Source organism: Geotrypetes seraphini, chromosome 4 (genome assembly GCF_902459505.1).
Source record: "Geotrypetes seraphini chromosome 4, aGeoSer1.1, whole genome shotgun sequence".
Taxonomy (NCBI): domain Eukaryota; kingdom Metazoa; phylum Chordata; class Amphibia; order Gymnophiona; family Dermophiidae; genus Geotrypetes; species Geotrypetes seraphini.
This window is the reverse complement of record NC_047087.1, coordinates 17,963,341-17,977,278: the sequence shown is the minus strand read 5'-3', so window position 1 is coordinate 17,977,278 and position 13,938 is coordinate 17,963,341. Positions and strand designations below refer to the sequence as shown.

Below are 13,938 nucleotides of genomic sequence, written 5' to 3'. Positions count from 1 at the left end.
AGGAAAAACCAAGGAAAAAAATTTGGTTTAGAATATTTTTTTTCTTGGTTTTTCCTCCTCTACAGGGGTGTGTCTGGTGCTGAGAAGCCTGAAGCAGCCCGCAGACTCCCCTGTACCGTTTTAAACTGGCGTTGATTCAGCGCGGTCTCCTTCTGGATGGCTGCCTTTCATTGAAGAGCAGTGCACAACGCAGGAGCGCGACCTTTGCTCTTCCTGCCTGGTCTCGTGCTGCTCCGTGATTGGCTGAGGTCAGTTCTCATCAGTCACCCCCACCATCCACCATTTGCAGCATATACCTTTCCGTCTTTTCTCACCTTCCCTCCTCCACTCACAACTCTGTCTAAAGTGTGGCTTCAATGGATCCTGGCAATGCCCACACACTGCCTCCTGCTAACCCAGAAGCATTATAACATTCTTAGTCTTGTTAACCATCCCTTAAAAAAAAAAATAATAATAATTCCTAACATAAGAATTGTCATACTGGGACATACCGAAGGTCTATCAAGCCCAGTATCCTGTTTCCAACAGTGGCGAACCCAAGAACCTAGCTAGATTCTAAGCATCTTGTTTTCTCTTTTTGGCCGCCACCACACATTGGGCGGATGGTTTCATTGTAATGTCTACAATGACAACCAGATTTTTTTTTTCTTGGGAGCTAACCCCTAAGATGGACCCTAGCATTTTGTAACTATGATTTGGGTTATTATTCCCAATGTGCATTTGCCACATTAAATTTCATCTGCCATTTGTATGCTCAGCCTTCCAATTTCCTAAGGGTCTGCCTGTAATTTTTCACAATCTTCATGCATTTAAACAACTTTGAACAGTTTAGTGTTCTCTGTAAATTTAATCACCTCACGCGTTTCAATTTCCAGATCATTTATAAATAAGTTAAATAGCACCAGTCCCAGTAAAGATCCCTGCGGCAGTCCACTATTTACTCTCCTCCATTGAGAAAAATGGCTATTTAACCCTACCATTTTCTATCTGATAACCAATTCCTAATCCACAACTGAACATGGTCTCCTGTCCCATGACACTTTAATTTTCTCAGAAGCCTCTTATAAGGAACTTTTATCAAATGCTTTCTGAAAATCTAGATACACTACATTACTGTTATCCACATTAGAAAATGATATGGGGAAAAAATTTGTCCCCGTCCCGTCCCCACAAGCTTGGTCCCCGTCACTGTCTCGTCCCCACAAACCATCTGATCCCATTCCACACAAGCCTCAAATAGTTTTATACTGAACTTATTTTATTAAAGTATAAAAAGAAACAATATTCTGTATAATTGTCATTTTATAAATCAAAGTTCTGGCTGCTGAACTAGAGAAAGAGATGTTCAGCTGGCAGAGCTTTGTTTATAAATGTTTATCAACACAACTAATATACTACTTTATCCTAAAGCAGTGGTTCCCAAACCTGTCCTGGAGGACCCCCAGGCCAGTCGGGTTTTCAAGATAGCCCTAATGAATAAGCATGACAGAGATTTGCATATAATGGAGATGCCAGGAATGCAGATCTGCTCCATGCATATTCATTAGGGCTATCTTGAAAACCCAACTGGCCTTGGGGTCCTCCAGGACAGGTTTGGGAACCACTGTCCTAAAGCAAAAAAAATAGAAAATAATAGAAATTTTTTTTTCTACCTTTGTTGTCTGGTTTCTGCTGTCCTCATTTTCTCCTCATTCAAATCCTTCCATCCACTGTCTGCCTTCTCTCCCCCCCCCCATTGGTCTGGCACCCATCTTCTTCCCTCCGCTCCCCCCATAGTCTGGCATCTGTCTTCCCCAGTTCCCTTCAGCGTCTTCTCTCCTCTCTCTCTTCCCCAGTTCCCTTCAGCGTTTTCTCTCCTCTCTCTCTTCCCCAGTTCCCTTCAGCATCTTTCCCCTCTCTCTTCCCCAGTTCTCTTCAGCATCCTTCGTGCAGTCCAGCAGTCCTCTCCATCTGTCCGGGTATCTCCCTCCCTCTCTTCCCCTTACCTTTGTGGCGATTTCTACAAGGCCATTCTTTCTATTGCAGCTGGAGCCTTGAAGTTGCATCGCGTGCAGCTGCTGGGAAGTTCTCCTTTGACGCAACCAGAAACAAGAAGTTGCGTCAGAGGAGAACTTTCCGGCAGCCTCACGCAACGCGACTTCAAGGCTCCGGCTGCAATAGAAAGAATGGCTTTGTAGAAATCGCCATGAAAGGGAGGGAGGGAGGGAGATGCCCGAACGGCAAGAGGGAGGGGGCTGCTGGACCGCATGCTCGGGTGACTGTGCGTGCTCCCTCCCTTAACTGCAGAGACAAGGCCATTCACCGCTCCACAGGGCGGTGAATGACCTTGTCCCCGTACTCTCGGTGACCTGCTTATGAGGTATCAATCCTTATCCAAATTAACTTTAGCTTGCTCTTTGGGTCTCTACCATCCTTGTTAGATGAATATACTGTATTCCCCATATATAAGCTGTGTCCTATATATGGGTTTTGCAAGCCGGCACAGTGGGTGCTTGCAAAACTGGGGTGGCCTATACAATTTTTAAAAATTATCCCCTCTTTACCTCCCTCTCTGGATGACCTTGAATCTCTGCCTCCTCGAATTGTGGCCAGCGGTGCAGGGCAGGAGAGATCTTTTTGATCGCCAGCCCGGCCCCACGTTTCTTCTTGACGGCAAAGATCTCTCCTGCCCTACACCACTGGCCGCGATTCCAGAAAGGGAGGTAAGGGGGGGGGTGATGATTTTTAAAAACTGTATAGACTGCCCCAGTTACTGGTAGATAAACCGCGGCTAATACAATGGGGCAGCTTATCTACCAGTTTTAAAACTTGTATAGGCATTTTTTGCAGCCTATATGTGGGGAAATAACGGTACAAGTTTTCATCCATAATTCAGCATGCATCCCCTCTGAATTTCCCCTTGTCTTATACAAGCTTTGTAATAAACTAAACAGCTGTCAAATACTAATGAAACCATTACCGCAACATTTAACTAAATCCCTGTAGCACTGGATGGTTCTTGGCTACTGCTATCCTGCTGGTATTGACCTAGTTGGTTTCTGAGGAATTGTGGTAGATCCAGGCTGGTTATCCTGTGGTCTGTAGTATTTGTAAGGTCAGGATTACAAATTTATATATCATTTGCAGAGCTCTAACCCATAAACTCTTATCTCTCAAATGTACATTTTCCATAGACTGCCACAGGAAATATTGATCACTGTAGTATAACATGCTTATGCCAGTGCTTTAATACCTTCATATTCATTTTGAATAAAATGGGTAAAGAAAATGGAGATGTTTTTCTCTATCATTTAATACTGCCAAGAGCTCGTCTCTTGAGTTCTTCTTCCTGTATATTAACCCAAAGTATCCTTGGAAATATTCTGTGATGTTTTAATAGAGCCCTTTTTTCTTTCTTTGCAGGGGAGGAGTATCAGAGAATTGAGTTTGGTGTTAATGAAGTTATTGAGTTAGATGCATCTGTGTTGAATAATACAGACTACAGTATTTCAAGTAATCTGAATCCTCAGGCCCCAGAGTTCATTCTTGGCTGCACGCCTGCCCAGAAAACCCATGATGACGCCCTTATTGAAAGCAACTGTAATTCTCTTGACTGCCGTATTACAGAAGCCACACTTCCTTTGGATAGTGGTGGCAACCCTGACAGTGACAGTATGTCTGGCCTTGGACAGAGGGAACGAAAGAAGAAGAAAAAGAGACCTCCAGGATACTACAGTTACTTAGAAGATGCCAGTGATGGTGTTCTTCCTGAGACTCTTGTAAATGGTCATATAAATTCATCTGGAGTTAATAGTATAAACACAGATGATACAGAGTTTTCAGGAGACATTCTGGTCTCATCAGGCTCCCCAAGGACTTGTAACAGCCCAGAAAATTCTGTGGACTTCATAAATGAAGCTCTGTGTGATGTTTCTCTTTCCAGTACACTAGACAATAGCAGGACTGCTGGGCAGCCTGAGATATGCAGTGTTATAAATTGTGAACAATCTTATATTCCCTCAGAGAGTGGAAGGGATAGCCCTGTAAGGACAGCTGTTGTGCAGCCTTATACTGGTACTGATACTACTGAAAACCTTGGCGTTTCTAATGGAGAAACACTTGAAACCCCTGGAGAAGGCACAGGTACTAATGGGGTTGAATTGCATGCTGAAGACAGCATGGACCCAGAGCAACCAAAACCAGGAGATCCTTTACCTACTGCTGAGGCTGCTGTTTCAGGATTGCTGTCTGTGAACCAGCCTGCAAAGTCATGGGCTAGTCTGTTTCACAATTCTAAGCCCTCAGCATCAACACCTGTGACCTGTGTTGAGACTAAATATGTCCTTCCTGCCACATCTACTCTAGTCCATGAGAAACAGGTTGAAGTTAAAGAAGGACCTGTTCCAGTTTCAGAGGATCCTGTAGCCATAAAGATTGCAGGTACAGTGAATGACATAGGCTGATAAGTTTGATTTCTAAGCAAAGCCTTAAATCAAAGTATAATTTTTCTCAGGTCTCCCAGAATCTTTTTGGGAATAAAACCTTGAGAAAAATACAAAGCAGAGATTTGTCCTGCCACTGTTCCTTCCCCTTCCCTGCAGAGAACAGGGCTAGTCTAGGACTCACCTCCCCCCTAGCCCACTCCACTGGAAGAGAGCGGGTGCCAATGAGCTCACCACGACGTAAAATCTTTCACTGGACTTACCTTTAACTGCACTGATGGCCTAGTGGACTCTTTGGGGCACGAGCTATGCCAGTTTCTCCTACCCCTGCCAGTTCCTCCATAAAAATGGCTGTCAAGAGTTCTTGTGGCAGCCTCACGAGACCTGAGGCAATATCACATGGCTGCTGTGGAAACTCTTGGCAGCCATTTTTATGGAGGAACTAGTGGGAGCAGGAATGACTGGGATAGCTCCTGCCTTGAAGAAGCCACTAAACTACCAGGGCAGTTAAAGGTAGGCCTGAAAGGTCTTCGAGTGGATGGGGGACCTGGCTCGGTGCCACCAGCTTTCTTCTTTTGGGGGGGGATGGGGGCAGGTGCTTTACCTGGTCTGTCAGATCCTGGTCTCTGAGAGTGGGGCAGGGGGTAGTGGCAGTTTGGGGGCAGAAACTGAACCCAAAATTTGGTCAGCCTCTAGCTAAAATGTGGCCTTTCTTGTCCTTGTTATATGAGTCCAAACAAGTGAGTTGTGTCCCTTTCCTGCCAGCAGATGGAGTTAGTTACTGAATCTTTTCAGTGGCAACATGGGTATATGGGCTGGAGCCATCTGGAATTCTCTACTGTTTTTCTTTCTGTTTATGAAAAGGAAGAAAATAAAAGCACAACAGTAGGTATTATTTAAGCAACATGTCTGTGGGTTTAAATGAAGCTGTGTCCCCTAGTAGGATCATTAAAAATAGTAAATCATTAGAAATGTACACAGGGCAAAACATTTCAGTTTAGCTATTTTCCCCAATTTTCTGACTTTTTTCTGGTTAGTTTCAAACACAAAAAGTAATCGTAACATGCAAAATTAGGCTTAGTTAATTTGAGTTTAGTGTACACAAATTTTATTGGTGTGCTAATGAACTGAATGTGTACCAATGAGAACACGTCCCTATAAAAAGGGAGGGGGGTGGTGGAATTATGGATAGTAAGTCACCTATACTTGTTGCTTGTATCTGAATCCAGCATCACAAGAACGGACAGAAAGTTGACCTAGACTGAAGAATTTCCAAGGTATTGAGTGAAAATGGTTCTGTTGTGCTAAGCTCTTTATTTTGCTCTTACCTGCCACCACAATCACTACGTTCTGAGAGCCAAAAGCTTCTTGAAATTCCTTCATTTAAATCTGTGAATCATTCAATTTTTTGACGCTCTATGATTTCGGTACAGGTGCTTCGTTATGGAATACATTGTCTGTTGAGGTTAAGGGAGCTTCTAGTGTTTTGCAGTTTAGGAAACTTGTGAAGACAATTTTATTCAAGCAAGCATTTCCTCAAAATGTTTTTATTTTTAAGGTTTAATTCTGTTGATTTTTGATTGTATGTCTGATTTTATTGTGTGTGTTTTATTGTATTCCGGTCAGAATTGTTGCAGGTAATACATTTATAAATAAATAAAAAATAAGCAAAAAACAAGTTAAAAAGGACAAAGTAAAACTGTGCATAGGCTTAGGAAGGAAGAGTTAGGGCAGCTGTTGTAGCTGGAGATTCATTTATTAGACTTATAGATACTATAACTGGATTACTTGATAGCTTGCCTGCCTGGTGTGAAGGTTGTGGACCTCAAGCATCACCTAGAGAAGATTTTATTCAGGGGTGAGGAGAATCTGGCTGGATACAACTGAGAGAAATGTTCTGAAAGTCAAATGACTTTTAAGGTAGAAAGTTGAAATCCAGAACCTCCAAGATAGTAGCATTCTTAGAAATGCTCTAGTAACAGAGAAAAATGAAAGCAGATAGGCCATTCTGCCCTTTCATGCTATCTATTCTCACTTTCACTCCTTTAGAGATCTACTTACTTGTCCAAGCTTTCTTGAATTCAGATAGTTTCCATCTCCGCTGAGAGGCTGTTTGACAAATTCACCACTTTTTCTGAGAAGAAGTATTTCCTTGGGTTACTTCTGAGTCTATCCCCTTTCACCTTTGTCCTATGTCCCCTAATTCCAGAGCTTCCTTACAAATGAGAGACTCTCCTCTTGTGCATTTATGCCATGTAGGTATTTAAACGTCTACCGCATCTCCTCTCTTCTGCCTTTCTTTTGTGGTAATCACTCCTTCCAGTGCAATAGGTGAGACAAGTGGGTAATGTCCCCATGGCTGCATGCCATCTGCAGAAGGAATCCAGTTTGGATTTTTCTCTGTGCCTCTTCTGTACTTCACTGAACTCCTTTGCTCTGCCTACAGATTTTTCCTTATGCACGCGTGACAGCAGGAGTGTGTTTATTCTGCTATCTCCTCTTTATTATTTTATTCTGTGTTTTTTTTAGTCCTTTTGGGGGGATTCTTGTGCTCTGAGCATTTCTTTGGCTTTGCCTGCATTGAGAACACACAGACTTCAGTCTGTAGCTGAATGGCCAATCTCGGTACCTGCAGCCAGCCTGCTTAGTGTTTGGAGCTCAGTCATCTTTGAAGTTGTCTCGCCTACTGTTAAGCAGGGGTCAAGGGCAGGCTGTAAGATGCCCTTAGGAGGCTCAGTTGTATCTTGCAGGGCTGCGTCTTCTCACCGGTGCGTGCCCGTCAGTCCACAGGAGTGGAAGTGCAGTTAGGCATAGGGTCTGACTGGTAGCCCGAAGATCAGCATTGTAGAAGTGATCCCAGCTACTGTAAAAGAACCGAGGCAGGCTGCAGCACAGTTCCACAAACAAGTCATAATGAATAAAGGCTGTCACAGCCTGTAAGGTGAATTGGGGGAGCTCTGAAATGGGGTTTTCAAGGTTTCTGCATGTCTCCCTGTGTTCCCCCCACCTCAAAAATCCTAAAATCGCCATTTTTTAGAACTTTGCTAAGTGTAGTAAATATCGCGATTTTTGGCATTAATTTCATAGCGGCGGACATCTTGGATTTTTAGCAATCTTTTATTTTCAAAAGCTCCCTGCTTCTCCAAAACAGCTATTTTTGCCTCAAATCTTGTTGGGATGAAGTCCTTAGGCTCTCCTAATATGACTTATTGCCAGGGTTGTACAAATTTGGTGCTTCAGGAGCTGGGAGGGGCAGCAGCACAAAGCTTAGCCTCTCCCTTGATCAAGCAGGTGGCAAAATGTTCAGCTAGTTTGGTGGGGTGGTTTTATTTATTTAGGGGGCTTGGCAAGGCTATTAGTACCGTGCGCAAGATTGCGGTCCTTCCGCAGCCTTCTAAATGCATGCTTAAGTCATCGTAGGGTGACTAAGCACCTCAGGAGCTGGAGACTTTATCAGGGTTTCTGAAACAATTGTGTAATGCGTTGCAAGGCAGGCATTCTTTTGCGCAGTCCCGCTCCATTTCAGCTGCATCTCTCAGTGGCATTGCTTCTATGGACATGTCCTTGTCTCAGTCAGTCGCTGTTCTTGGTCTGCTTGATCCTTATGCTGATGACTGGCGTGCTGACCCCTTATTTACAGGTGCAAAACTTCCAAGGATGGGGGACCTAGGGACTTGTACGCAGGATCTACAGATCCTTCAGGGGCTCTAGAACCTGGGGACGATCCCCCAGTTCTGTTCTTATTTCAGTCTGTGGCTTTGCTGGATCTTATTTCTAAGCCTTTGCAGGATTTGCATTTGGTTACTCAGCTGGCTCCGTCCTCTTTTTCCTCCTGGCTTTATGGTGTGCGCTCATAGTCTTCCACCTTTCCCTGGCACCCTGATATGAGCATTATAATATCAGCAATGTGATTATCGTCTGCGCACCCTGGAGAGTAAGGCTGTAGATTCTTCTTATTTTCTTTTGGTTGGGTCAGATTATGTGATTGACACTATATTACCTTATGTGGGTTTTGGTGTTCTCCATTTCTGCCTGCAGAATGCTCTGGATTAGACAGTGGGATGGTGCTTTCACTTCCAAGGCGACTTTGATGAGACTTTCCTTTCAGGGCAGTTGTTATTTGTCAAGGACCTGGTCAATCTCATGAATTCTGTGTTCAGTCACCCTAAAGACTCTGCCTGATAGCAGACCCAGACCCTCTAAGGGTTCTGGTCGCTCTAATTTTCACGGCTCCAGGCATTACCACTCGTGTTCCAGTGCCACGTCTCAGACCAGAGCTCCCGGCAGAGGTATTCTGGATACAGATGTGCCCAGTCATCTGGCTTCCGTCCTATGCCCCTTGCCAAGATGGCACAATGACACCATATGGAGGGACCCCTTCTACAGATAGGCTAGTCTTAGTTAGGGCACTGGTCTTTGACCTAAGGGCCGCCGCGTGAGCGGACTGCTGGGCACAATGGACCACTGGTCTGACCCAGTAGCGGTAATTCTTATGTCAATGTTCCTGCCTGCTTGGGTTTGCATTTTGTTTGACCAGTGGGTTCTGGACTTTATTTGGTCTGGCTGCAATTGGAATTTTCCCGGCCTCTGACCAGTTGGTTCGTGGGTTCTCCCGCTGGGTACCCGGAAAAGGTGCTTCAAGTACAGGCCACGGTACAGCACTTGCTGAATATTCAAGCTCTTAGAGTGGTTACCGCTTGACTTTTCGGTCTCCGACAGATACTCCATATATTTTATAATTCCAGTGACGTTTGGAGGCCTATTCTGCAACTGCAGCACGCACATGAGGCTCTCAAGATTCTGTGCTTTTGAATGGGAACAATGTGATCCGTCATAGCAATGGTGGCCCTGGGAGAGTTCATTGCTTCTCAGGATTCATGAGGGCATACTTACATATTCTGTTCTTTCCAGCCCACCGCAAATATTGTGGTTTCATGTTTTGTACAACTATTGCCAGTTTTTGACTCTGCCTTTTGGACTAGCAGTGGCTTCACGTACCTTCACCGAGGTGATGGTGGTTGTAGTGGCTTACCTAAGTAAGATGGGTCTGCAAGTACACCCTTTATTGAACAATTGTCTAATCAGAGTTCACTCTTTTGTGAGGGTCGACACGTAGAGGTGGATCAGATGATCCAGGTGCTAGAGGACCTTGGTTGGATTGTGAATTACATAAAGGGCAGTCTGTCACCCATGCAGTCTTGCATGGGTATTCTCTTTGAAAAGGCTGCGGGCCGTGCCTGTCTTCCAGGGGTACACAGACAGAAACTGTGTGTCCAGATTTCTTCCCTTCTGGGTCTACCAGCTTCTTCGGCGTGGGACTATCTTCAGGTCCTGGGATCCATGGCTGCCACATTGGATGTGGTTCCTCAGTCACGAGCACACGTGAGTCCTTTCCAGCATGTTTTACTCTCTCGCACAGGGATGCATTACAGACCAGTCTTCCCTGGGCTCTAGAAGCTCAGGCCAGCATGATTAGTGGCTTCTCCTGCAATCGCTATGCAAGGGCGTATCACTGTGGATTGCCTCCTTGGTTGTGTTGGTGACAGATGCCAGCCTTTGGGGCTGGAGAGCCCACTGCAATTGGTGTCCCATTCGGGGGTATTGGACGCCCTCTCAGTGGAAATGGTTGATAAACCGGTTGGAGCTCAGAGCCATTCAGTTAGCTCTTGTGTGCTTGCAGAAGACTCTGGAGGGCCAAGCAGTCAGTCTTCTCTAACAATGCAACGGCAGTAGCTTCTGTCAGTTGCAACTCTCTGAGGCCTGCCTTCAGGGCTGGATTAAAGGGTAGGCCCAGTAGGCACGTGCCTTGGGCCCGAAAACATCAGGGGAGCTAAGACCAAGGCTGGCCATCTCCCTCCCTTCCGCTCACCTTTGCAGCACTTTTCCAAACAAGTTTCAAATTTATTAAAAGTTTGTTGTACATGCAATATTAAATACTTCAGTGCATATTACAATTTAAAATTGGGAGACAAAATAAAACAATTTGTACACATAAACATACAATGTATGTACACAAGTAATTATCGATACAAAAGGGAAGAGGGGTGAGCTACAATCTTTAAGGAAAGTAAAAGTACATTTAAGGAAAAAAACAACATCAGGAGGGTAATAAAGAATGTTTTAAAAACATGGCTATTGTCTAATCAGAGTTAGCTAAGCCTAAAAAGAGGATAGGGGAGGTTGTGACCTATACATAAGGTCTGGTTAAAATTAGGTATTTGAGCTTGGGATTAATGATAGATGAATTATCCTATCTATGACTCAAATGCGTCTTGAGTCGGTGGGTTTGCTTGCTAATGATTTGCACCTCCATGCAAATCATTTGCATGCAAACTTAATAGAGATTCAATCGCTGTTGGAAAATCGGCCAGAGAATTGGCCAACAGTGACTGAGTTGCTATTGTTAGTGAATCTAACCCTATGTACTTACCCTGCTAAACTCTTTTCCAGTAGATAGGTGAGACATTCTAGACTCCCACCCAGTCCTTCCTGCACCTGACTATTGTCTCAGTTTGTTTATGAGTCTCCAAGTTGTAACTTGGATTAGAGAATTACACGGGGACAAATTTTTCTCCATCCCTGCAAGTTTTGTTGCTGTCCCTGTCCCTGCCCCAAGCTCTGCCTTAACCACACAATCATCGAACACTTAAGATTTTAAAGTGTTTGAAGCTTGTGCAGATGAGGACAGAGCTTGCAGGAATGGGGAAGGGACAGGAAAATTACTCTCCAGGACAGAAAAATGAGTTCCTGCGGAGGTGGGAAAAATTCTCTACCTTGGCTCAGTCAGCCCTTAGGGGCTGGGGACTATACTGTGTATATGTTCCTCTTTTCTGTGGGAGTAGTTTTTGAGCTCCTTTGAGATTTTTGCTGGCTGTTTGCAGCTGATATTCTCATGTGTTACTACTTTGAGCAGAACAGTTATTTATGACCTTGATTATTATGGGTGTCTCTACTTCATGTTGGTTTGGTGGCTCTTGGTGCTTGGGTATTAACTGTAGATGGAGCTAAGGAGCTCAGTGAAGTACAGAAGAACAAATAAAAATCCAAACTGGATTCCTTCTGCAGATGGCACGTGGCCATGGGGACACTACTCACTTGTCTAGAATGTCTCACCTATCTACTGGAAAAGAGCTTACCCCAGGGTAAGTACATAATCTATTTTTTTCTTTGCACTTATGTAGAAGCAAGGTAAAGTAAAATCATATAGTAAAAATATCTTTATCTTAAAGCTTTCACAAAATCTCAGTGGCTACACTCAAAACATCAATTTTAGTTCTGAGATTTCCGTATACAGTTTCCTCATTGATCTTATAATGTTTTAACTGATGCTTACAAATGGATCAAGAGAGTAAACTTATACAGTATAACTCACTATTTATTCAGACCCCATACACCCAGAGCATTATCACCAGGATGGTCTCGGGGCTCAAGGATCTCTCGTACGAAGAAAGGCTGAACAAATTGTGGCTATATTCTCGAAGAACGCAGGGAGAGGGTTGACATGATTAAGACGTTTAAGTATATCACTGGTCGTATCGAGGTAGAAGATGATATTTTCTTTCTTAGAGGACTCTCGGCCACAAGAGGGCATCCGCTGAAAATCAAGGGCGGGAAGGTTCATGGCAACACGAGGAAGTACTTCTTCACCGAAAGAGTGGTTGACAATTGGAATGAGCGTCCAGTACAGCTGATCGAGGCCAGCAGCGTGCTAGATTTTAAGCACAGATGGGATGCTCATGTCGGATCTCTAAGAGGGTAGAGTTAAGGGGATGGGTCATCAGAGTGCGATCTCTCAAAGGGTAGCTAGGGGAGAGGGTCAATAGAGTGGGCAGACTTGATGGGCTTTGGCCCTTTTCTGCCGTCACTTTTCTATGTTTCTATGAATTGCTTTCATACCCTTACTGGGGTGGTGCATTCATCATTGGTCTGATTTCACTTTAACTTCAGGCTGTTTCCAAGATGGCCGCGACACAGAAACGCTGAGAGGAACCTATCTGAGCCGCTCCAATCAGGATCTTTTTTCTTCTACTATTGAAGGCCTTTGTGTAGCGCCGGCCTTACCTTAACCAATGCCGAAGAGGAGAGGCAGGAGTGCTGCTAACGCCTCGCGGCGCCCCAAAGTGCTGACCTTTGGCAGCATAGATGAGATGTTGCAGCGGATGCAGGGAGCTGCAGCTGCGACACCGGAGGTAGCCCGCTGAGAGCGCCTGGATACGGCGAGACCAGAGTCGCTTCTCCTGGGCCGGGTACTACGCTCAGCCCCAACGTGAGAGCTCCACCCCCGCAACCCCGAGTCGCCAGTTCTCCAGGGGAAGAGGAAACCCCGGAGATGGGGGAGGAACTTTTCCCTGAGGCAAGAAGATTACCAGCGGAGAGCTTGGAGACAGAGCCATCGGTTCAGGTTGTCTCTGTAGAAGAAACCAGGGTAGATTCAGCTACAGGAAGTGAAGACATCCAGCTGGAGCAAAGCCAAGATCTTGATTCCTCTGAGGGTGAGCATTTCTACACTCAGCAAAAACTTGTAATTTTGGATAAGCCAGCACAAGTGACTCTGGAGTCTCTATGGGACTTAATTACAAATTTCACAAAAACTATTAGCCCCAATTTCCAGTATGTTGAAGCTAAATTGATTCAACATACTAAGGAGCTTAAGGCTTTAAAAGAGGACCTGACTGTTTCAAAATCTTTAGTTCAAAAGCTTGACCAGGATTTATCATCTATTAAACAAGTACAATGCTCGCTAGTTAAGGATAATGTGAGTCTTAGGAAGAAGTTAGAATCACTTGAGAATAACGCACGGAATAATAACTTGAGATTAATTAATTTTCCAAGATTAGAAATAGTAACTCATAGGGAAATGCTTAGGAGATACCTGGTTGAAATTCTGCAAGTTCCAGATGAAAATTTGCCACCTTTTTCCCAAGTGTATTATTTACCTAATAAAGAAGAGAGTCAACAACAGAAAAAAAATGACTGATCAAGCACCGTTAAATGTATCAGAAATCTTGGAAACGTCAGATAGAGACATTGCTATACCATCTACGATGATAATAACAGTAGCTCTTTCAATTGATAAAATATGGTTGTTGAGGCTTTTCTTTTAAAAACAAACAGAAAGTGTTTCTTGGATGTAAAATTCAAATGTTTCCTGATCTTTCAAGAGAAACTCAAAAGCGTCATAGAGAATTTCTTCTTTTGAGACCAGGGGTCACTTCACTGGGGGCAACATTTTACTTACGACATCCTTGCAAGTGTATTATTTGCCACCGCTCAGTTAAATCTGTTTTCTTTGAACCTCAACAATTAAGTGCTTTTTTGGTAATGTCCCGACTGGATGAAGGAAAATCAACTGCTCAATAATTAATGAAGCTGCTCCTACCTCAGTACTATTTGTAGCCTATCTTGCTATATCGTTCTATTTTTTCCTTAATTTTTTCGCCTATGTGTAATCTTGGAATCACAGGTTGAGGACTTGAGTGAATTAGTTAATAAAAATGGTTTTCTTATTTCTTTTTCT

The 13,938-nt window shown here is 44.0% G+C and overlaps 1 protein-coding gene across 1 annotated transcript in view; it reads left to right on the top strand.

Moving 5' to 3' along the window:
• Positions 1-13,938, top strand: part of USP10 (ubiquitin specific peptidase 10) — a 193,550-nt gene that overhangs the window by 72,434 nt on the left and 107,178 nt on the right. Inside the window, exon 4 of the mRNA XM_033941815.1 lies at positions 3,403-4,419. Within this exon, the coding sequence (XP_033797706.1) occupies positions 3,403-4,419 (1,017 nt within the window). The remainder of the gene's footprint in view (positions 1-3,402; positions 4,420-13,938) is intronic.